The 22,346-nt window shown below is 50.1% G+C and overlaps 1 protein-coding gene across 1 annotated transcript in view; it reads left to right on the top strand.

Annotated features, from left to right (window-relative positions):
* Positions 1–2,021: 2,021 nt before the first annotated feature.
* The window catches only part of CLINT1 (clathrin interactor 1), a 630,396-nt gene continuing 610,071 nt past the window's right edge, over positions 2,022–22,346 (top strand). Inside the window, exon 1 of the mRNA XM_078653723.1 lies at positions 2,022–2,170. Coding sequence (XP_078509849.1) covers positions 2,130–2,170 — 41 coding nt within the window. The 5' untranslated portion in view covers positions 2,022–2,129. The remainder of the gene's footprint in view (positions 2,171–22,346) is intronic.

The raw sequence follows: 22,346 nt of genomic DNA, 5'->3' as shown, positions 1-22,346 counted from the left end.
TGCTCGGCCCCGCAGCACGCTGCTGTAAGCACCAGTCGCTCAGACTGAGCTGCCCTGCCCAGCCAGGCCGCCCGCGATGTTGGGGAGGCAGGCTCAGGAGCTAAATGGTCACGCCGCCCGCCAGCAGCTGAGCGCTCGGGTCCATGATGCAGTTAAGTGCGGGGAGAGGCAAAGGGCCTTCGTCACCGGTGCTGCCTTAGCCTGGAAAGAGAAGAGTGAGAAGATGAACTGTGAACTGTAAGTGAACTCACTATAATTTGCCAGTCACTTACACAATCAAAATAATGTATTTTTAGGAGTGCAACACATTTATTTTAATACTGCTGCAGCAAGCGCTGGTGCATTCATTATGGTTTCCATGAGGCTGAATAACTTGGGAGAGGCACAGCAGCAGCAGTCGTGCGCCGCGGCTCCCCAGGACATGCACCAGCAGCATTCAGTGGTGCACAGCCAGGAGTGGGGAGCGATGTAGAGCCTAATTGCAGGGGTTATTCCCAGCCAGGTGCGAAGAGGGGTTCTGGCTGGAGGATCATCGCAGGCATATTTAATTTGGGTGCTTCCGTGGGAGAGATGAAGAGCATGTCTTCAAGTTTAGCAAGTTTACAAAGAGCCCCACAAACTGTGTGACTCTTAGGCAGCTGCAGCCAGGACAGCTGGGAGGGCGCGGTATCCAGTGTGTAGAAGTAAGCAGTCCGAGGACACATGCATATTCTCTTTCAAAGCAGTAGACACAACTGCAGGTTCGGGCATAGGAGCTCTCTGGGAGTGCTCTAATGATGCTTTCTGCCAGGTAGCGCGGGTAACTGGCCTGGGCCAGTGGCGGTTCAACATGCTTATGCCAAATAGCTGGAATACCTTACAATAAACAATTCTGTGCCATATATGTTTTTTAGGCCAGTCTTAGTGCCTGCTGCATGAAACACAGTGGCACAGTTACTCGTAGATCATCGCGCGGGGCAACTTACCAGACTCTGGCCAAGGTGGTCGGACGCTGAGCTTTGGAATTATTACTGCTAGTCCGTGTCTCCTAAAATGTATTTTTTAAATAATACAGGTAGGCTATGCGTACCTCAGTCTGCCTCTTCTCCTGAGGCTTGTCCTAACCCCCTCCCAATCATGCCTCATTGTACTGTAATGTTATGTGCTAAGAATAGCCCTGCAACTTACTCTCTTAGCCACAGGTTAATGATAACTGGTGGTGCCATACTGTAATCAGCAAATTGATTTTTATTAAATTGCTCAATTTTGAAAAAAATTACACTTTGCGGCTGAATTGTGACCCCTACCTATGTGTGTGCCCTTCCATTTCTGGTGTTTTACGGCAATTTTAACATCTTCTTAGAGTTTATTGTTTCTCTAATTGGTGTAATTTACTAACATTTATATGCTGCCATCGTTTCCATTGCTTGTTTGTTCTGGAGAAAGTGTCACTCATAGTTGTTGGAATGTCACTCATAATTACACTGACATTATAAAAATGTCACACATGGCAATCTGAAACCTTGGCAGCTAGGGATATGGAGTACGATCAGGATGATCCACAACCTTCCATGGAAGTACACCTGGTAGACACTTTGGGCAGTATTTATTTATTTGTGCAATTTTATATAGCGCGAACTTTACCCGAAGGTGTCAGAGCGCTTTACATAAGCTCCAGTTGAAAACATAAGGACTAAGGGTTACATGCGTAAAAAAAAATATCGTCAATACCGTCAAACAGTGAAAAACCCTGCCTAATGCTTTGGGTCCCCTCACCCACCAATTTAAGGCTGGATGAAGGGCATCTCGTTATTTCTGGCTCCTAGTTGGCCACTCTGCATCGTTACTTTAAAGGGCTGCACCAACGCCTTAGTACCACTAAAAACAAGGCGTATATTCATTCCCTTCGTACCACAACTCCCAGCACAACACTTGCAATACAGGTACGTCGTCATCGTCGTGTCCTTTAGCCCCTCCCAAGACTTCGCACGCACGCCGCGTGGCGCAATTGACGCACGTACGGGGAACGTCACACGTTCCGCCCCGTAGCCCGGCTCTGAGAGGTGCGCGCGCAGGTCAGGAGGCCGATCGTAGTCAGGAGTTGGGACGCAGCCCCACCGAGGAGCCCCCCTGAGATCGCCTCAGCCGCTATGCTCAACATGTGGAAAGTGCGGGAGCTGGTGGACAAAGCGTGAGTACCGACAGTGACGTCACCGCCAAGGGGCGGAGTCCCACGAGGCACAGTTGAGGTTGTACAGATGGGCAAGAGACCCCCAGGGAGGCAGAGTGCCAATATTGAACTGCATGGGAGTCACACAAATGGCACTAGGTGGGGAGAATGGATTCTCTTCCCAAGGCAGGTCGCTTTTCCACAAGCTGAAGGATTGGGTGCCGCTGTATAGTCGTTATACACATAGTATCTGGAAAGTGGAGTGTCAAGGGCTGGGTGACAGAGGATAGAAGGTCGGGGTATTATTAGCCTCAAACTGTGACGAAAGCTCTAACTGTACTTTGTATGCCGGTTAAATATATGGTTTAGCCTCTAACTTTTACAGCACACGTCAACGGGTGTTGCTATCGCCCAACCTCAAATTGATCGGAACTTACCTGGAACCGCTCCTATTCGTATCTGGGTACTCGTGTTACACACGGTGGTGCAGTCGGTTAATACAACCACTTAGGTATCTTACCGGCTGGGTAGAGTATCCCAGACACTGTCTTTATCAGAGAGAAATTGAAGACTACTGTGAAGGCTATCCCTTTATAACGCCCAGAGGGATCGACAGGGTCATATCCTACCTATTTTCTGTTTTTACACCTGTCGTGAGGTGGGATCTGCCTGAAAAGTAATAACTCGGAAATGGTGATCCTCCCGTAAATCTGGGGTGATGCATAGTCTAAGGTCCCAGTTGTTGTAGATCTTGTTTGTGCAGGCAGATGTCAGTCTACAGTCTAGTTGTGCTTGAAGTGAACCATAAGGATTTTCAATGGTTTGTGTCCTATGATTAGACAAGGACAGTCTTCCGATTTGTGAGACTGATTTTTTTTTTTTTTACTTAAGAACCTAGAGATGGGTGAATCAAAAAAATATAATACTAACTCTTAGGCTGTGTATCGTTCATTTTTACACGTCATATTTGTTTGCTCTGTGTAATAAATTCGTTGTGGGTGAAGATAAAATACATAATGAAGGAGCAACCAGTGACCTGCCTTCAAGGCCAGGCAACTCTGTTTCTAACAGTGTTCAGTTCACATAATAACAAGTACAGATCTTAATTATACATCACTTTGGAACTACATGACATAGCTGCATTATTATGAGTTAGTCATAGCACTCACTCTTCGTTTCCATAGAGAGAAAAAGACCATCTATATATGTAAAAAAAAAAAAAAAGGCAACATCAGGTACAGGATCGAGGAAAAAAAAGCGAAACACTCATACTTAACAAAACACCTAACGCTGAACTACTGCACCCTTCACACAATATATAATGTGTCAACCAGCTTATCCGCATACAAAGTCTTCTAACTATCCTGGCAGCCTTCATGACCTCTCATTACTGACCCTTCAGTATTGAATGCCATAATATTACGCACACTGCCAACACCTGAGACCTCTGCACCTACTCTCATCCTGGAGACGTTATCACCACCCTCCACTCTGATCACTGTTCGAACTATCCCGTGTTCGCCTCTCTGGCCTTGCTTTCGAATGACAATCTGTGTCTGCCATAAATGAGACACCTCAAATTCCATTTCTGTCCATTTTCAAGCTTCATCAAGTTGCCACCAACTATACGTATTCTAAAATGCCCTTGAAATTTTGACCGACCTGGTGCAATCTGACTTGGTTTGACCTTAACCCGATCTCCCTCTGAAATCATCTGTTCTGTCTGCTCCTTTCTCACCTTTTTCCATTTTCTACAGACTAGTCCTTCTATAACCATACTGGAAGCAGCTGAATTCTATGAGACCGTCCCCAGTCATCTCAAAGAGAGGCTTATCTGTCACAGAATTTAGAACGGTGCGATGCACCTGTAACATCTCCTTAAATGCGTTTTGAAGATTTTGACCTGACCTCGGTGCCATTTACGGGCCACTTAAACTACTCAATAGACTTGTTCTACAATGTCATTCCCCTTTGTATTGTACAACAAGAGGCATGTGTGCTTGATGCCACAGCTTTCTTGTCCGGCTTTAATTTCAGTGGAAGTCAACTGCGTACTGTTGTCAGTGATTAAATAGGAGAGAATGTCCTCCCTATGGAATATTTCCCTCAAAATGTTTAGTGGTGAAGTGAGTAGTAACACTTCTCATAACAACCCACCTCAATCGACTTTGAGTCCCTGCCCGCAACCACTGTTGCATACCTTTTTTGTTATGGCAAATATATGACCGGACAAATAAAATCTAGATAAATCTTCTCAATAGCTCCACAGCAAGCACATGTTGTTCTTGATCAATCATTCCCAGCTCTTCCTTGAGTCTGATGTCAGTGTCTCTGCACACAGTACAATTTAACATCCTTTTCTTTCTGTGGTATTCAGTCCTGGCCACCAAACCTCTCTTCCAGCAGTTTCTTTGCCAGAACCCAAGGCACCACTAATAGTGTTTGCCCAGTCCATTGCTGATTGCACATAAACCTTCATGGGCACCTTAGGATTCCAGGAACTTGTGCCATTGACTGCTGATTTTAGAGCACCACCCGATTCTATATTGGGATCTCCAAAGCCTCCCTGTTATTTCTTTCACTCTTCCATTAAGTGCACCGTATGTACATTTCCTCCTGTGCTGTTTTTCATGTAGTGCATCACATTGTTTGATATTTTTTTTCTCTACATCGTATTATGTTTGTCTTTCAAGTTTTTCGAAATGAACCAGATTATGTGAACTCCCTTAAGCTGGGGCTTATGCACATGCATTGGGAATTTCAAAAATGTTTCTAAAGCATACAAAAAGTAATGGATGTGACCCTTGAATTAATTTCAGCCACTGGTAATTACTTGGGCCGCATCCACTTTTTGTTTTTGGTCACAATGCCATCTCAGTTTGGACCCAGCCATGCAAAGTGGTCTTGACCCTGCTCCGTGATTGACAGTCAAGACTGAACCAGAAAATGTTAGGCATTTAACCCAATAAGTTTGTGATTCATTGCCTCAAAATACACAGATAAATGGTTTATAAATGGCCTGTGACTCCCAGTTTGATTAATAGTGAGTGCACAAATTGTTTGACAAACTTTCACACTGTTTGATGCTTTGAGATTGTGCAGCAAGATATGTCAAATTAGGCTATTTCATGTCTCCCAAAGTCGCTAGACAGGGCTTGCCTCTGTCCTGCCTCATAGTCAACATTTATGCTGTTCTCTCCATCATTCTAGTAAAATCAGGAGGTATTCAGGGCTTTGATGTGTGTTGACCAGTGGTCTCCCTTATCAGCACAACAAATTGCTGGGTATGCACCTCCTACACCTTGGTCCAGATGCAAAATCCTGCACTGTGCTGATTGAAGACATGCAAAACATTTTCTCTGTAGCACCACTGCAGCATCATCCAGTGACTCAAGCAGATATTTCCAGAAAGGTTTTGTACTGGCCACCTGACTATCTGAATGAAGTGGTATTTTGGAGATCATTTTGTGTTGTTTTTCCAGGCAGCTTCGGCTGCAGTGTCTACCCTGGCCATTCTTGACTGTTTATATCTTTTTCATTGGTACTTTGTACTTTCTTGTTGGGCCCATTTTTAGATTATACTACTGGACTCTATATGTTTTATAGTGAAACCAGAGGAAATGTTTCACTACTTGATGCTTACAACAGTGTGCATCTCAAAATTAACTAATATGTTCTGGCTGGTTTGTCAGCAACATACAGAGCTGTCTCCAATATCTTTAACTACTGAGCTTTTGTAACCTTTTAAGGCCGTAAGAGCAATTACCTTAATGTATTGACTTGTTTATTTCTTGTTTTATAAAGCCAGAGACTTCACACAACTGTGTTCCAGAGCTCTCCATATAAAAGAGGGTCTAAACGCTCAAGGCAAGAGTTAACCATGTGTTGACTAGTGACATAGCAAAGCAAATATTGTTTACAATTCAGTATGTAAGACTTTACGGAAGATTTCTATACAAAGGAATATTGGGTAGGTAATAGTGCTTTAGAAGTTATTAATTCTATTGAAGGGTTACTAGTTTACAGTACAAAGTATTTAAACGAAGTAATATTAGCAGTTTCCGATGTGTCGAAAATAGTAGGAGATCAAAATATAAGAGGATCACACAATATATGGGGTGGAGAACCTAAGTGAAGCTGGATGTATAAATGTGGAGAGGGCTATAACCTAGGTTGCCAGAATCGAAACATAGGTGCAGGTTTACAAGAATAAATAGGTATAATAAGGCAGCATTTGCATGAGGCACCATTGGGTGTACAAGTAGGAGCTTGTGTGCAAAAAGGGCAAAACTATGTGCCCAAGTATAACATTTGCAGGAGCAGTTTTCGGAAGGAACCGCTTATTAATTATAGGAGACCTAGATTTAAAGGTAAGCAATGAGCAGTAGGAAATTGTATAAACAAGACTTTGGGGGAGGGGAATTGTTAGATGCTTGCATGACTTTCGTTTCGCCCCTTCTAGACTTGTTAGCTTCCTTTAAGTGCACCAAGGCCTGAGGTACTTGAAGAGGATAGTACAATAAACTTTGAACCCAAAGTAAAGTTTAATTCCGCCTCCTTTGCTGGTACTCTCTTTAAAAATCATCAAACCGACTTGGGTGTCTTGCTGACTGACTCTGGTCCATTCGTAGTCCACCTTTTCAGACACATTTTCTGTGCAATTCAAAAACTTTGACAAAAATTAGGAATGTACAGTGGAATCCATATGTTTACATTCAGCACATCATTGCATTTCATCAAGATTATGCTTCACAACAATTAAATCATACATATTTCCGTGTACATTTACATCCACAATCCAAATGGCGAACTCCTAGGTCTGCACCTCACGCTAGTTCCAATAAATCCTCGTCCTGCGCAATACTCCCCTGCCATTGCAGGACTCCTCTGTGTTACAGATCTAGATAGATAAATGCAAATGGGGGTGCGTCAGGCAATGAAGTCCAGTAGACTGTAGTATAAAAAAAATCCTTTATTTCCGATGTTTTTTTCCCAAGATCAAATAGCAAACAACGCTCCTCAAACGCGTTTCATTCCCTATAGGGAAAACAATACACAAACAGACAAATCAAAACAATGGAACATAAAAGAATTAAAAAAAAATATTTACGTTCCAGAAATAGCACATGTCTCAAACGTAACAAAACACATAAACCAAAACCACATGTATGTTATAGGAGAGGTTACATACTAGACTTGCACATATCTGTGTGTTGACATAATGATCAATATGACATTATGGGCTTAAGGACACCTTCATATATCCATGTTAAAAGCAAACTAGCACTTTAACATATTAATACAGACCAAGTATACGTATAGAAGTAAGGATAAGAAGGCGCATAATACCAGACAAAACGAAAAGATAGGGTAAGCCTCAGTCGATATAGCGGAGGGGTATGTTAAGGGGTTAAATTTGGATGAAAAATCTCAACACGTATGTACCTTATAATTTCATCTGTGTACGTCATAAAGTATAATCGCTCATAGGTAAACCAGTATTTTATGCTGGAGACAGAAGTTTTCACAGATATAACACCTGCATGCATGAAACCTATTACATATAAAGAGGTAAAGTCATGGTAAAGAAATCAAACATTAAATCAAGTTCTATGGTCTTGTATAGATAGAAAAGCGTGATAAAGTATGGGCAAAAATGCTGGGAAAGCCAGACAAAAGCTTACATTATACGCATAACCAACTCAGTGACTTTGATAACAGAGCGCGACCCTTATGTGTCGATATTCGCGTCCCCATGGGTGCACACTGTAACAATGCATCCAGGTTAGAAGTAAGCACCTGTCTTAAATTACGCCCCCATGCACTCTCCAAATTAACTCTGTGTCTATGCCACTCCTGGCCAGATCGAGCAGTAGCAGGTGTAAAACCACACAAATGCTTAGGTAAGCACCTCCAATATAAGGACAAAAAGGCAAAGCAAATCCCGATATTTACAAGCCTTGCGGCCTCAACAATCCATAACCAGTCACCCACGCTGTTGCCCTAAAAAAAGAATGAGTAGCCCACTTCTATTTGTGAATAGCCATCAGGACCAGAGCACTATCTGTCATTGATTATAGCGCCCAACACACATTTGTCGATATAAATGCCACTATACACATATATCGTTACACCGCATTCAGATTAGAAGCGAGCATCCAGCCTAAAATGCGACCATGCCTTCACCACATCCACTCTTCTACATATGCCACAACGGGCTAGTTTAAGTAACCGCCACAGTGAAGCATCAAGGTCAATGAGGTAAATAACTCCAACAACAAGCATTGAAAATGCAATAGGTCTCGCAATAGAAGAGTTTGACATTTTTCGTTTTGCAAATGGATGAGTGACACCTATAGCATTTGGAATGCAACATGTTTTGTATTTACGTGACTTATATGGCAGCTCTGGTCGTTATGCTACATCTCTAGATAGTTTTATCTTTCGCAAATGTGACACCTATTGTAACACAATATGTGTTGTGAGGGTGAGTGAGGGTGAGGGGGTGAGGGGTTGAGGGTGAGGGGTTGAGGGTGAGGGGTTGAGGGTGAGTGAGGGTGAGGGTGAGTGAGGGTGAGGGGTTGAGGGTGAGGTGTTGAGGGTGAGTGGATCTGGGGGATATGGTGGTGGTGGATGTGGTGGTGATGGTGGTGGATGTGGGGGTGGATGTGTTGGTGGATGTGGGGGTGGTGGAGGTGGTGGATGTGGTGGTGATGTGGTGGATGTGGTGGTGATGTGGTGGATGTGGTGATGTGGTGGATGTGGTGGTGGTGGATGTGGTGGTGGTGGATGTGGTGGTTGTGGATGTGGTGGTGGAAGTGATGGTGTTGGATGTGGTGGTGGTGGATGCGGTGGTGGATGAGGTGGTGGATGCGGTGGTGGATGCGGTGGTGGATGTGGTGGTGGTGGCGGTGGATGTGGTGGTGGTGGATGTGGTGGTGGATGTGGTGGTGGATGTGGTGGTGGATGTGGTGGTGGATGCGGTGGATGTGGTGGTGGTGGATGTGGTGGTGGTGGATGTGGTGGTGGTGGATGTGGTGGTGGTGGATGTGGTGGTGGTGGATGTGGTGGTGGTGGATGTGGTGGTGGTGGATGTGGTGGTGGTGGATGTGGCGGTGGTGGATGTGGCGGTGGTGGATGTGGCGGTGGTGGATGTGGCGGTGGTGGATGTGGCGGTGGTGGATGTGGTGGTGGTGGTGGATGTGGTGGATGTCATGGTGGATGTGGAGGTGATGGTGGATGTGGTGGTGGATGTGGTGGTGGTGGTGGATGTGATGGTGGATGTGATGGTGGATGTGGTGGTGATGGCGGATGTGGTGGTGGATGCGGTGGTGGATACGGCGGATGTGGTGGTGGATGGGGTGGTGGTTGTAGTGGATGTGGTGGTGGATGGGGTGGTGGTTGTAGTGGATGTGGTGGTAGATGTAGTGGTGGTGGGTGCGGTGGTGGTGGATGTCATGGTGGATGTGGAGGTGATGGTGGATGTGGTGGTGGTAGTGGTGGTGGAGGTGATGGTGGATGTGGTTGTGGTAGTGGTGGTGGAGGTGATGGTGGATGTGGTGGTGGTGGTGGTGGTGGATGTGATGGTGGATGTGGTGGTGATGGTGGATGTGGTGGTGGATGCGGTGGTGGTGGATGCGGTGGATGTGGTGGTGGATGCGGCGGTGGTGGTGGATGGGGTGATGGATGTGGTGGTGGATGTAGTGGTTGGTGGTGGTGGTGGATGCGGTGGTGGTGGTGGATGCGGCGGTGGTGGATGCGGCGGTGGTGGATGTGATGGTGGTGGATGTGGTGGATGTGGCGGTGGATGTGGAGGTGATGGTGGATGTGGAGGTGATGGTGGATGTGGTGGTGGTGGTGGATGGGGTGGTGGTTGTGGTGGTGGATGTGGTGGTGGGTGTGGTGGATGTGGTGGTGGGTGTGGTGGTGGTGGTGGATGCGGTGGTGGTGGTGGATGCGGTGGTGTTGGATGTGGTGGTGGTGGATGTGGTGGTGGAGGTCATGGTGGATGTGAAGGTGATGGTGGATGTGGATGTGGTGGTGATGGTGGATGTGGTGGTGGATGTGGTGGATGTGGTGGTGGATGCGGTGGTGGTGGATGCGGTGGTGGTGGATGCGGTGGTGGTGGTGGATGCGTTGGTGGATGGGGTGGTGGTTGTGGTGGATGTGGTGGTGGATGTGGTGGATGGAAGTGGTGGTGGATGTGGCGGTGGTGGATGTGGTGGTGGATGTGGCGGTGGATGTCATGGTGGATGTGGAGGTGATGGTGGATGTGGTGGTGGATGTGGTGGTGGTGGTGGATGTGATGGTGGATGTGGTGGGGATGGTTGATGTGGTGGTGGATGCGGTGGATGCGGTGGTGGATGTGGTGGATGCGGTGGATGTGGTGGATGCGGTGGATGTGGTGGATGCGGTGATGGATGGGGTGGTGGATGTAGTGGGGGTGGTGGTGGTGGTGGTGGATGTGGTGGTGGTGGATGTGGTGGTGGTGGATGTCATGGTGGATGTGGAGGTGATGGTGGATGTGGTGGATGTGATGGTGGATGTAGTGGTGGTGGGTGTGGTGGTGGATGCGGTGGTGGTGGATGCGGTGGATGTGGTGGTGGTGGTGGTGATGGTGGATGTGGTGGTAGTGGTGTATGTGATGGTGGATGCGGTGGTGGTGGATGTGGTGGTGGATGCGGTGGTGGTGGTGGATGCTGTGGTGGTGGATGGGATGGTGGTTGTGGTGGATGTGGTGGTGGATGTAGTGGTGGTGGGGGTGGTGGTGGTGGATGCGGTGGTGGTGGTGGTGGATGCGGTGGTGGTGGTGGAAGTGGTGGTGGATGTGGCGGTGGTGGACGTGATGGTGGTGGAGGTGATGGTGGATGTGGTGGTGGATGTGGTGGTGGATGTGGTGGTGGATGGGGTGGATGTGGTGGTGGATGTGGTGGTGGTGGGTGTGGTGGTGGATGCGGTGGTGTTGGATGTGGTGGTGGTGGATGTGGTGGTGGTGGATGTGGCGGTGGATGTCATGGTGGATGTGGAGGTGATGGTGGAGGTGGTGGTGGATGTGGTGGTGGATGTGGTGGTGGTGGATGCGGTGGATGTGGTGATGGTGGATGCGGTGGTGGTGGTGGATGGGGTGGTGGTGGTGGATGGGGTGGTGGTTGTGGTGGATGTGGTGGTGGATGTAGTGGTGGTGGATGCGGTGGTGGTGGAAGTGGTGGTGGATGCGGTGGTGGTGGATGCGGTGGAAGTGGTGGTGGATGTGGTGGTGGTGGATGTGGTGGTGGATGTGGCGGTGGATGTCATGGTGGATGTGGATGTGATGGTGGATGTGGTGGTGGATGTGATGGTGGATGTGGTGGTGGATGTGGTGGTGGATGCGGTGGATGTGGTGGATGCGGTGGATGCGGTGGTGGTTGTAGTGGATGCGGTGGTGGTTGTAGTGGATGTGGTGGTGGATGTAGTGGTGGTGGGTGTGGTGGTGGTGGTGGATGCGGTGGTGGTGGATGCGGTGGATGTCATGTTTTTGTAGGCTCACAGCCAATTGATATATCTACTCGGCAATAACTTCTTTAAATGGGTCTGGCACTCTTTACTCATTAAAGAGACAAATGATTCTTCCCATCACACCGCATTAAATAAAAATTACCAACTGGAAAAATGTGGTATTCTTCAGGATATGAGACACGACCAGAAAGCTTAAAAAAAATACTGGACTCAGGTAAAAAAAAAAAAAAAAAGAACTTCAAAGCAGCAGATGTACTTTATCGAAAGTTAATACTAAAAGTTAGTATCTGCTCGGTTCCTGGAACTTATACCCAACTACGGCCTGGAAACGTAAATATAAATAAATATTTCCTAACGGCATAAAAAAAACACTTGCAGAAATAATGCAAATTCATTTTCAGTGGCTGTGCATGTAAAGGTCAATGTGTTTTACTTATGTCGTAGGTCTGTATTTGTTGGCGCTATTGGCGTTATAAATGGCAATTATTTTTACGTATGTGTTAAGGAGTTAAATGACTGGGACATTGAGAGTAACTGAAAGGCACCGAGGGCAAGAGAGGGCAGATTGTGTGAGGGTGAAACAGGTCCACATCATGACGGAATTGAGGGTTGAATGAAGAAAGAGGTGGCTAATTTAGCAATAAGCCGATAGCCAGCAAGAGCCGATGCAAGAGTTAGCTATGACTGCAGCACCAGGGCACCGGAAGGTTGATGGACAGGTGGGAGGGGCCAGAGCAAATGGCAGGGGGAGATACAACTCACCTGAAAGTTTTGCAGGAGGAGAGGAAGAGATGAACTGAGGGCCTCAAGTAGGGAGGGCAGTGGGAAAGACTCATGGGGAGAGGAGCCTGTTCGCGAGTTCTGGGATAGCAGAAGAGACAGGCTCAGAGAGAGAGGAAGTGTGGCAGACTGAGGTTAAAATGTTTTGGGGGTAGTTGGGGACCGTGTGGGATGGTGTGCAGGGGAGGGAGGGGTGCAAAGACATAGGGTATAGACGCTGATAGACACTTAGGAGCAGCAAAGAAGAGATGTATGTTTAGGAGCACACTGTGTGCTGGGAGCAAGACATGACTAGCCTGCATTGAAATACCTGTATTTTCGGGCATTCTCTTGGTCAGGAAGTAAAGGGCTTTGTTAAACGAGGCGCTTTTACTTACTTTCGCTTTTAGTGCAACGAGGGTGGAAAGTGACGGGCAGGAGAGAGGCTGGGGAGCGGAACTATTGGGGCGAGAAGTTGAAAAATGTGATTCACTTTGTGACAGCAGGGGCACCCCTCTCCACTGCCACGGCATTAATCAAGGCACTTTGGTGACACCCCGGGTGGCTAATAAGGCAACTGGGAAAGTGCTGCGAAATCCAAAAGCAAGCGCACAGAGTGGTCCCGACTGTACCCGTGCTGAGGGAGGGAGGTGAGGGAGGGAGGAGAAATACGAGCCGGCCTGCCGGCCGTGAGACGTGTGAAGACGCGGGAGGGGGCGGAGCGGGGAGAGCGGCATGTGGGTGTGAAGAAGCCGGGGCCTTTGAAGTGAAGCTAAGCTTCACTTCAAAAGGTGTCGGAGGAATGCGGCTGAGGGAACAGACGGCGATTGCGGCTGAGGGAACTGATGTGCACGCGCTTTTAAGCTCAATGCACATGCGCATTGAGCTTAAAAGTCACGGGCACTGCAAGGAATCGCCACGATTCCTTGCTTGTTAGTTAAAGGTTGTTTAAGCCGCAATAGTCTCGCAAGCTCGATGCGCATGCGCATCGACCGGCGAGACCTAAAAAGCAAAATACACGCTCACAAACAAATCCCAGTATTTAGCAGCCTACGCCCTCAACAATCTGTAGCCAGCCGCCCACGCTTTCAATAACCTTAAAACAAATGCAAGCAGCCCCCTCTTACCGTTAGTCCATATGTGCGGCAAAAACTTCAGTAACGCGGTACCTGCCATATCCTCGATTTAAAAAGCCTCAAGCTACCTCCCTCGTGACCAGACAATACTGTTGGGTAGAGCCCACGTGATGCGGGATTGAAGGCTTAATCCCCGCCGATCATTATTGGGCAGGCAGTTATCGCCGCAATGCTACTGGAACCGCCATCTTTGAGTGATAAAAACTGCACCTATAAAGTAAGCTAATTTAACCCCTTAACATACCCCTCCGCCATATCGACTGAAGCTTGCCATATCGACTGAAGCTTACCCTATCCTTTCGTTTTGTGTGGCATTATGCGCCCTCTTATTCTTACTAGAAATACATAAGTGTCCCAGGGTACCTAAATCGGGCGAGAGGAGGGCAGGGAAGGAAACAATTGTTAAAGTTCTTAACGGCAGCATGATCGAATGGAGTCACAACTTCTGAAGAACATTCTTCAGAAGTTGTGACTCCATTCGATCATGCTGCCATGTTTCAACTAGGACGCCCGTAAACCTTTAGCATCATTTTCTGCACCTCATTCGATCTTTAAAACCTTCAGAGTTGTGGTCATGACTCACTCTGGACGCCTGTAAAACGTTAAGCAACATTTATTCCTTTCGATTTGACCCAACACTGATAACGAACAGTTTTCAGCCTACGTGTGAGCCATAATATTACAGGGAGTCTGGAGTCAGTAACCTCTTGCCTATTCCTAGTCCTGCTTCTCATTATTAGTATATCGGACATTATTTTGCTTCTATGATAATCCTGCTCAAGGTCTCGCATCTATGAGTCCTCAGGTACCAAGTAAGATTATGTGTTAAAAACGGAATAAACTGTGACAAGAAGCCCCCACACCACATTTCAATTCGTGGCTATTATTGTTGGACTGTATCTGGCCACTGTATGTATTGTACCTTCTGCGCCCTGACGAAGGAACTGTTGGGATAAAGTTCCACTCCGAAACGCGCGTCGGCGCTTGTTCTTTTGATATGATTTATGAATTGTATATTTTGGCATTTGTTTGTGTATAAGCTGTTGGGTTGGTTGTGTTTTGTCTACAATTTTAGGTATGTTATCGTTGGTATGTATGTGTTTGGAGTCTCATTGTCATTTTACCATGTGTTTTGGGTATTAGTGGGGCTGGTTTATCTGATGGATGTTTTGTAAAGAAATTTTCATATAATGAATGGATATATGAAATTATTTATACGTACAAAAAATATAGAAAAATAACTTTTTGATAAAAAGAATTTCTATGTGTGAGACAATGATGGTAGGTCTTATTTCGGATGTATCACCATTAGCTATTTTTTTTTTTTAAAACATCTTTTTATTATAGCGAAGTCACAGAAAGTAGGACACAGAGCATAACGGTATTGTCACCAGCAATAGTCGATCAATAATAGTATGCAATACTAACAGCACTACACGGCCATAGATGGCCCACATCCCGGAGGCTGGGCGGCGTCAGTTCAAAACGTGGTCTTAAGCGGAGGATAATGCGGTCACGCTCCAATGATATGAAACCCAGCAGTGGCTTCGCAATTATTACCAGTACACTCAATTATAATACCAAACAATACAAGAACAACTAACAACCCCTCGAATGGCAACGACAGTACTGACTCAATAGTGTAGGACATTTGTGTAAGGGCCAGGGTTGGTCCATGCAATTGACGACAGCATCTACCCATGGGAATCAGATCAACAAACATACATACATATCAAGGGTACGTAACATGGCAACGTAGGACACCTACACCGTCACATAGCCCTCCCCACATGCCCCCCCTCCACACTCAGACTCCGAGGCATCAGAGGAAAACAACTCAGCACTGGTGGCGTCCGAGTCATCCTCCGCCAACCCCTCCATGCACAGTGTTCTCCAGGCAAGTAAATCCTCTTGCAATTTGTCGTCCTTGCGGGTGCGCTGCATGTGAGTCTCCTCCGCCAAGGCCCACTCCCTCGCATCCCTCAACCACATAAGAACATCAGGGGCCCTTTGACCCATCCAAGTAATAGCCACTCGTCTCTTCGCCAAGACCAATAGGAGTTGCAGTAACTTATACGATAGTTTCTTTTTTTAGGTCTGGGCACCAATGCCAGGAGGCATTGGAGTGGGTCCAGCAGAAGCCTGAGGTGCGTAGCCCGAACGACGTATCGCACCACCTGTCGCCAAAAATCCTGAACAAGAGGACACTCCCATGCCAAGTGCAGGAAGCCCGCCCTCCCCATTCCACATCTAGGGCAGTTGTGACTTCTATCCGCCGATATGCGGTGGAGGGAGACTGGTGTCATGTATGTGCGATGAACGAAATTAAAGTGAATACGTTTAAATCGAGCATTACAGGAGACCTTATGGGTCAAGAGACCAATCCGCGTCCTTTGTGCGGGCTCTAACTCCACCCCCAGGTCTGCCTCCCACGCCCCCCATGCTGGGGTTAACGGGGGAACTGAGTCCCGACGCATAGCGGAGTAAAGGAGGGAAATCAGGCGTTTACCTCTCCCACAGGACATGAGGACGTCAAGGGTATTGGTGAGCGGAGGTGCCTCCGGGAATTGGGGCCACGTGATCCTGGCCACTTCCTGTAGGCCACCGTAATGAAGATATTGTCCCTCAGTTAGTCCAAACGACTCCCTGGCACCCTCAAAGGTCACGAAGGATTCGTTCGGGTAGAGGTCTGCAAGAGTCATACAACCACCAGACCGCCACTCCCGAAAGGACATGGTTTCCTCCAAACGGCGTATCGGGGCCAGGGACCAAACTGAGAGCTCTCTGTGGAATGGCGCTCGCAGCAGCACCCTTTCAACAAAGCGCTGCCAAATATTAGCCGTGTGACGCACCACAAATGGTAAAGTGGTGTCGGCTCCGCGCCCCTGCATCAGTGCCTCCTGCAGGGTCGTATCAGTCGCGGCACCGGCCAGCAATGCCAGCTCCCAATTCTCACCCGCAGCAAACCATCTGGCGGCAGGGAGAAGCTGCGCTGCGTAATAGTATAGGTCAAAGCGCGGGGCTTCGAGACCACCCTCTTCCCAACATCTTGTCACTGTGCGCAGGGCGACCCTACTGCGTCCACCTGCCCAAAGGAGCGAGGTGAGGAGAGAATTCAACGTGCGGAACACACTGGGAGGTAGCGGACATAGAGAGTTCTGCAGGACATATAAGACCCTAGGAAGCATCACCATTTTGGCAATTGCCAATCGCCCCATGAGAGAAAGGGGGAGCGTGTTCCAAAAGACAATGGATTTGCGGAGGGCCGTGAGTATCCTGTCGATGTTGCAAGCCAGCAGAGCCTCCGTGGATGTGGCCACCTGGATACCCAAGTACCGGAACGCCGTGCTCTCGTACCGGAGACCCAAGTGCTGAAGCTCCACGCCCAAATCTGGGACAGTATTTGTCAGCGGGAAGACTAGGGATTTGGTAATGTTTATACGCAGCCCAGAGGCCGCGCCAAATTGATCCAAGAGTCGTAGTAGTTCGGGGAGGGCCTCAACAGGGGAGGACAAATAAAAAAGCGCATCATCCGCATAGAGGGAGACTACATTGGTAGTATCAAGCACCACTATACCCCAAGCCCGCAGGTCAGCGCGAGCAGAAACGGCAAGTGGCTCAATTGCAAGTGCAAATAGGAGGGGGGAGAGAGGGCAGCCCTGCCGGGTGCCTCTCCCCAGTGACCACTCCGCTGAGCGGGCCGATCCCAGCCGTACTCTGGCGCGCGGCGCCTGGTAGAGCACCCGGATCCAGTTCCGAAAGCGAGGTCCGAACCCCATTTTCTGGAGAACCTGTAACAGAAATCCCCAGTGCACCGTATCAAATGCCTTAGCCAAGTCAATGGCGACCAACACGTGAGGACCCTCCCGTCCCTGCACCTCATGCAGTACATAATTGAGACGACACAGATTCATCGCCGTGTTACGACCCGGGATGAATCCACACTGGTCAGGGTGGACTAGACTCGTCATGAGAGGAGCAAGGCGCGTTGCAAGTAACTTGGTGAGGATTTTCGCATCCGTATTTAGCAATGTGATAGGGCGATACGCCGCGGGATCAGTGTTGTCCCCGCCAGGCTTCAGGATCATGCACACTTCTCCTTGATTCATGGTAGGTGGAAGGGTGCCAACGTGCAGAGCCTCATTATAAACCTGCAAGAGGAGGGGGGCCAGGACGTTCCCAAAGGACTGATAGAACTCAGCTGGGTAGCCATCACTCCCATGGGTCTTGGCGCAGGGGAGGGCAGCGATCGCTGCCGTAATTTCTCCGAGCGTCAGATTCGCGTCGAGTTCCTTCGCCGCAGCCTCCGGCAAGGTCTGAAGATGAAGGCCCTCAAGATACGACTGACCGGCCACCTCCGATACCAATGGGTCAGCCTCATAGACAGTCCGTAAATGGTCACGGAGAACTTCAAGAATCTCCGCCTCAGAGTGGACCACAGCACCCGCGGAGTTCCGTAAGGCCACGATCCTCTCAGGCGCAAACTCTCACCGCAGAATCCAGGCCAACAAGCGGCCTGACTTATCGCCCTCCCGATGGAGGCGTTGCCTGTACTGGCCCAACGTAAATTTATCGAGCCGTGTAAGTATGTCATGGATCGATACCAAGGCCTCCCCCTCCACCTGACGCCCCAGGTCATCAGGATTAGCACCGGACTGGGCGCGTTGAAGCGCCAGTTCCGCGTCTCGCAACTCGGACAGCAATTGTTTCCGGACCCCATACGTGAGGCCCATACATGCGCCACGTACCACCGCTTTCAACGCTTCCCATTTGGTGGAGTAGGATAAACCCCCCCCCCCCAATTGAGGTCCAAGTAACCCGACAGCGACTCCGCCACATGTTCCTTAGCCACTGGATCCAGTAACAAGTCAACTGGTAACCTCCACGTACGCGGGCGCACAGCACGATCAGGCCACTCCGCCACACACGTCACCGGAGCGTGATCCGACAAGTAACGAGCCTGATGAGTAACCGACAGGGTAAGGGAGGCGGTTAAGTTTGCTGCGAGTATGCGGTCCAGTCTACTATGCGTACTGTGGGTCGGTGTGTAGCACGTATAGAGCTTCTGGGTGGGGTGGCAAGTACGCCACACGTCACTCGCCCCCAGATTGTGCATCACGTCCCGCAGACTCGCTGTCATACGGGGCTTAGTGCCCGCCCTAGGCGGATGACGGTCTAGCTCGTGGTTCAGGATGCAATTGAAATCCCCAAACCAGAGGAGGGGCGCATCTAAACTTGGAACCAAAAGGTCCTGCATCTGAGAGAAAAAGGTCGGGTCATCGGTATTCGGGGCATATGTGTTAAGTAGCAGGAATTCCTTATCATCCAGTCTAAGCCTCACCAATAAATACCTGCCTTCGACATCCGCCTCTATGTATTGTACGGCGCACGGAATCCCCGGGGCCACCCAAATAAGGACCCCCCCTAGCATACGTAGAGTAAGAGGAATGAAAGAACTGGCCTCTCCTTTTCCTAGACAACCGCTGTGCGCCTTCATCATCTAGATGGGTCTCCTGTAAGCATGCCACAGATACCCCATGGCGTTTAAGAAAGGTGAGCACCCAGTGTCTTTTAGTGCAGGTGCCCAGGCCACGCACATTCCACGTCAAAAACTTGAAACCCATGGCAGAGGAGTACGCCCAACCGGGCTATATCGTGGATACAACGCAAATCTGACCCCTCCGACCCCCACTACGTGTACATCCGGGGGTGTAGCCCAGAAATCAAGCCCCCCATAAGTTTGAATCAGTGTGTACATGATGCCATTACAACTTCTGCCACAAACCCCACTCCCCCCCCCAACATCCCCAAAACACAAAACTTTTGCACAAACCCCCCATCCACCCCCACCCACGAGCAAAAGGATAGCAACACAGAACAACGCCACCCCGCCCTTCCCCCGCCAGTGCCAGGACGTGCACAGCCACCCCATACAACCCAATCAACCCACACTCACACACACCAATTCAACCCCCCCCACCACCCTCCCACCCAGCTCCCCGAAAGACCCAACAAACCCAAGAAAGAAATACCCGGGCATGTCTACTCAATTCTGCCTGCAGTGGGGGCACAGCAACTCACAAGCCAATAGTGCGGTCCCCACACCCCATCTCCCCTCCCCAGAACAACAGGGCTTCAGGTACATGACATGATCCAGCGACCAGGAAAGTTCCAGCAGCCAGCACGGTGAGCGGGAACCCCGTACAGATGGCACCCAGCCCGAGGACAGTCTTACACCCAGGCACTTTAAGGGCAAAACGAATGAACAGAGGCGACCAGACCAACAGAAGGGAAAAGTTATTCCAACCTCGATGCAGTTAGGGCCGTCTCCGGGACCACCGGAGCCTCAGGGTCCACTTCCAGGGACCGTTCCTGCAATGTGTCCGGTACCAAAACATCACCAGGAGTGGGAGCCTCGGGCAACCCCGATTCCGCTCCTCCCTGCGAGGATTCCATGTGTATAGCTCCATCCGCTCCCACCGTGGGTCGAGATTCAGGAGAACCCCGGAACCTAGAACGGCGCCCTCTCCTACCACGACGTCTCCTCTGTGGCCTGGTCCCCCAAGTCTCACGGGGGCCCCCTCGTTCACCCGGGGGCAAATAGTCTCCACTGATCTCCAACCACTCCCAGACCTCCGCTGGCGTCTCAAAGAAGTGCGCACGGCCTTGAGAGAGCACTTTAAGCTTGGCAGGGTATAATAGCATATACTGAAGCTGCATGTCACGTAGCTTTTGTTTCACCCCCAAGTAGGATTTTCTCTGTTCCTGCACTTGTTGGGTATAGTCAGGATAAATCGATATTCGACTGTTCTCAATCATGAGGGACTCCGATTCTCTAGCAGCCTTCAGGATGCAGTCGCGGTCTTTATAATTGAGGATCTTGGCGATAAGGGCCCTGGGAGACTCACCCGGTCGTGGAGGGGGGACCAAGGCCCGATGCGCTCGCTCCACCACGAAAACACTGGACAGGCCATGCGGACACAGACGTTCACGGATCCACGTTTCCAAGAAGCGCTCAGGATTCCCCGCCTCGAGTCGTTCCGGGACCCCAAGGACTCTGATATTACTCCGGCGCGCCCTCCCTTCCGCGTCTTCAGCTCGTCGTTCCAACGCGCGGGTAGTAGAGGTAAGTTGGGCAAGCGACTTCTGTAAAGATGCAACCTCTCCTTGCAACTGAGTGTTGTTGCCCTCCGCATCCGACACCTTATCCGCCACTTTGCGGAGGTCCGTCCGTAGCAAATTGACATCGATAGACTGTCTCAATCTGGCGCTCCAGAGCAGAGTGGGATCCCTGAATGGCCTTAAGGATTTCAGCCCTGGACGGCTCCGCGGCCCCCTCTCCGCCATCCTCTGCCCCCGACTGCCGTGTGATTCTCTGTGGCGGGAGGCGCAGGGTGGTATACTGAACGATCGTGTTGGGCTGGGAGGCCTTTGAAGAACGGCCTGAACGGGCCGCCATGCCAGAGACTGGAGCACCTAGCAGTAACTTCCAATGCAGCTAAGCCTGCCCCAGGGGCACAGGAGGAACCGCCGACTCAAATCCGGGACAAACTCCCGAGGAGGTATGAGGCCACCGCCGGTTCCACAGGCAACACAGCGCGGGCGGCACCTACGAGGAGGGAGACAACTTCTCACGATCCCAGCAGTGCAGAAGAGTCCAGGGCCCCGGCACACCCCGAGACAGCAAGGGGCAAGATTGGCAGCAGTGCGGTCCCGCTCACTCCCACGTACTACAATCACACTTAGCTCCAGGCGGCAGCCGGGTGGAAGAAGCCTCAGGGCTCGCCCTCCCCCCGAAGGGGTCCACAAACGCAGGCCAGGCCGGGGGACAGGCTCAACCCAGCACCCCACCGCACCGCTTCCCCTAGGAACAGTCAAGATGGCGGCCGCGTGGGGGAGGGGAGGGGGCGAGAGGCCAACGCAGACAGAGGAACACCAGCGTCCGTATTCCCCCGGGGATAGTGTGTTAGCGAGAGTTGGACCCAAAGCGGGGGGGGGGCCGACAGAAGCCGGTACCCAGGTGTCGTAGAGTGCCGTGGGAGGGTCAGGCCAGGTCAGGCACTAGACATTCAGGATCCCCTCTCCAACCGGGGGCACTGGCAAAACTGGGGTCAGCAGTACTCACGCCCTCCGCCACTGACATCCGGCTCCCCAGTGATGCGCCGGGCAACCCTGGTCCACAGCAGCCTCGGAGGTAGCGCCCCGCCTCGGGATCCCAGCCAAAATGGACGGCGGCTCCACTACGTCGTCCCCTGCACTCCGGGCCCCAAGGTGCAGAGCCGCCACTCCCCTCCGGTCCACGGCACCTCCGGAGAACCCAGGCAGGGCGGTGGGACCCTCCAGGGGCTCGGCCAGCCCGGCAGGATCAAGCGGATCGCCCGCAGTCTGGCGCTGCCGCACAGGCCCAGTCCTCGGTGTCACGTAGGACAGGACGCCGGCGCCTCCCCCGGCAGAGTTCTCGTCCCCAATTGCGAGGGGCTCCGGGGCCGCTTCTCCGTCTCAACGGCCTCAGTCGGGTCAAGGCGGGTTCCGACACAGCTTGCAGTGAGCAGGACAGCCCGGGCAGGATTTAAAACAGGATTTCTTCGGGACGGAGCTGGAGGAGCTCACGTCCTGTCGGCCATGCTGCTTGGCCACGCCCCCACCATTAGCTAACTAACCAATAGGGAGAGGTTTTATGTTATTGTTCCCTCTTATTCTTACTTCTATATGTATACTTGTCTAGTGGAAATTTTCAAGAATCAAGGTCTGGCTGAGATTGGTAATCTCGCTAAACTGCCTTGACTGCTATAGGTATATAAATCTTT

The sequence above is a fragment of the Lissotriton helveticus genome, chromosome 7 (assembly GCF_964261635.1).
Source record: "Lissotriton helveticus chromosome 7, aLisHel1.1, whole genome shotgun sequence".
In the NCBI taxonomy this organism is placed as follows: domain Eukaryota; kingdom Metazoa; phylum Chordata; class Amphibia; order Caudata; family Salamandridae; genus Lissotriton; species Lissotriton helveticus.
The sequence above is the reverse complement of the archived record's forward strand: the minus strand, read 5'-3'. Positions and strand labels throughout refer to the sequence as shown.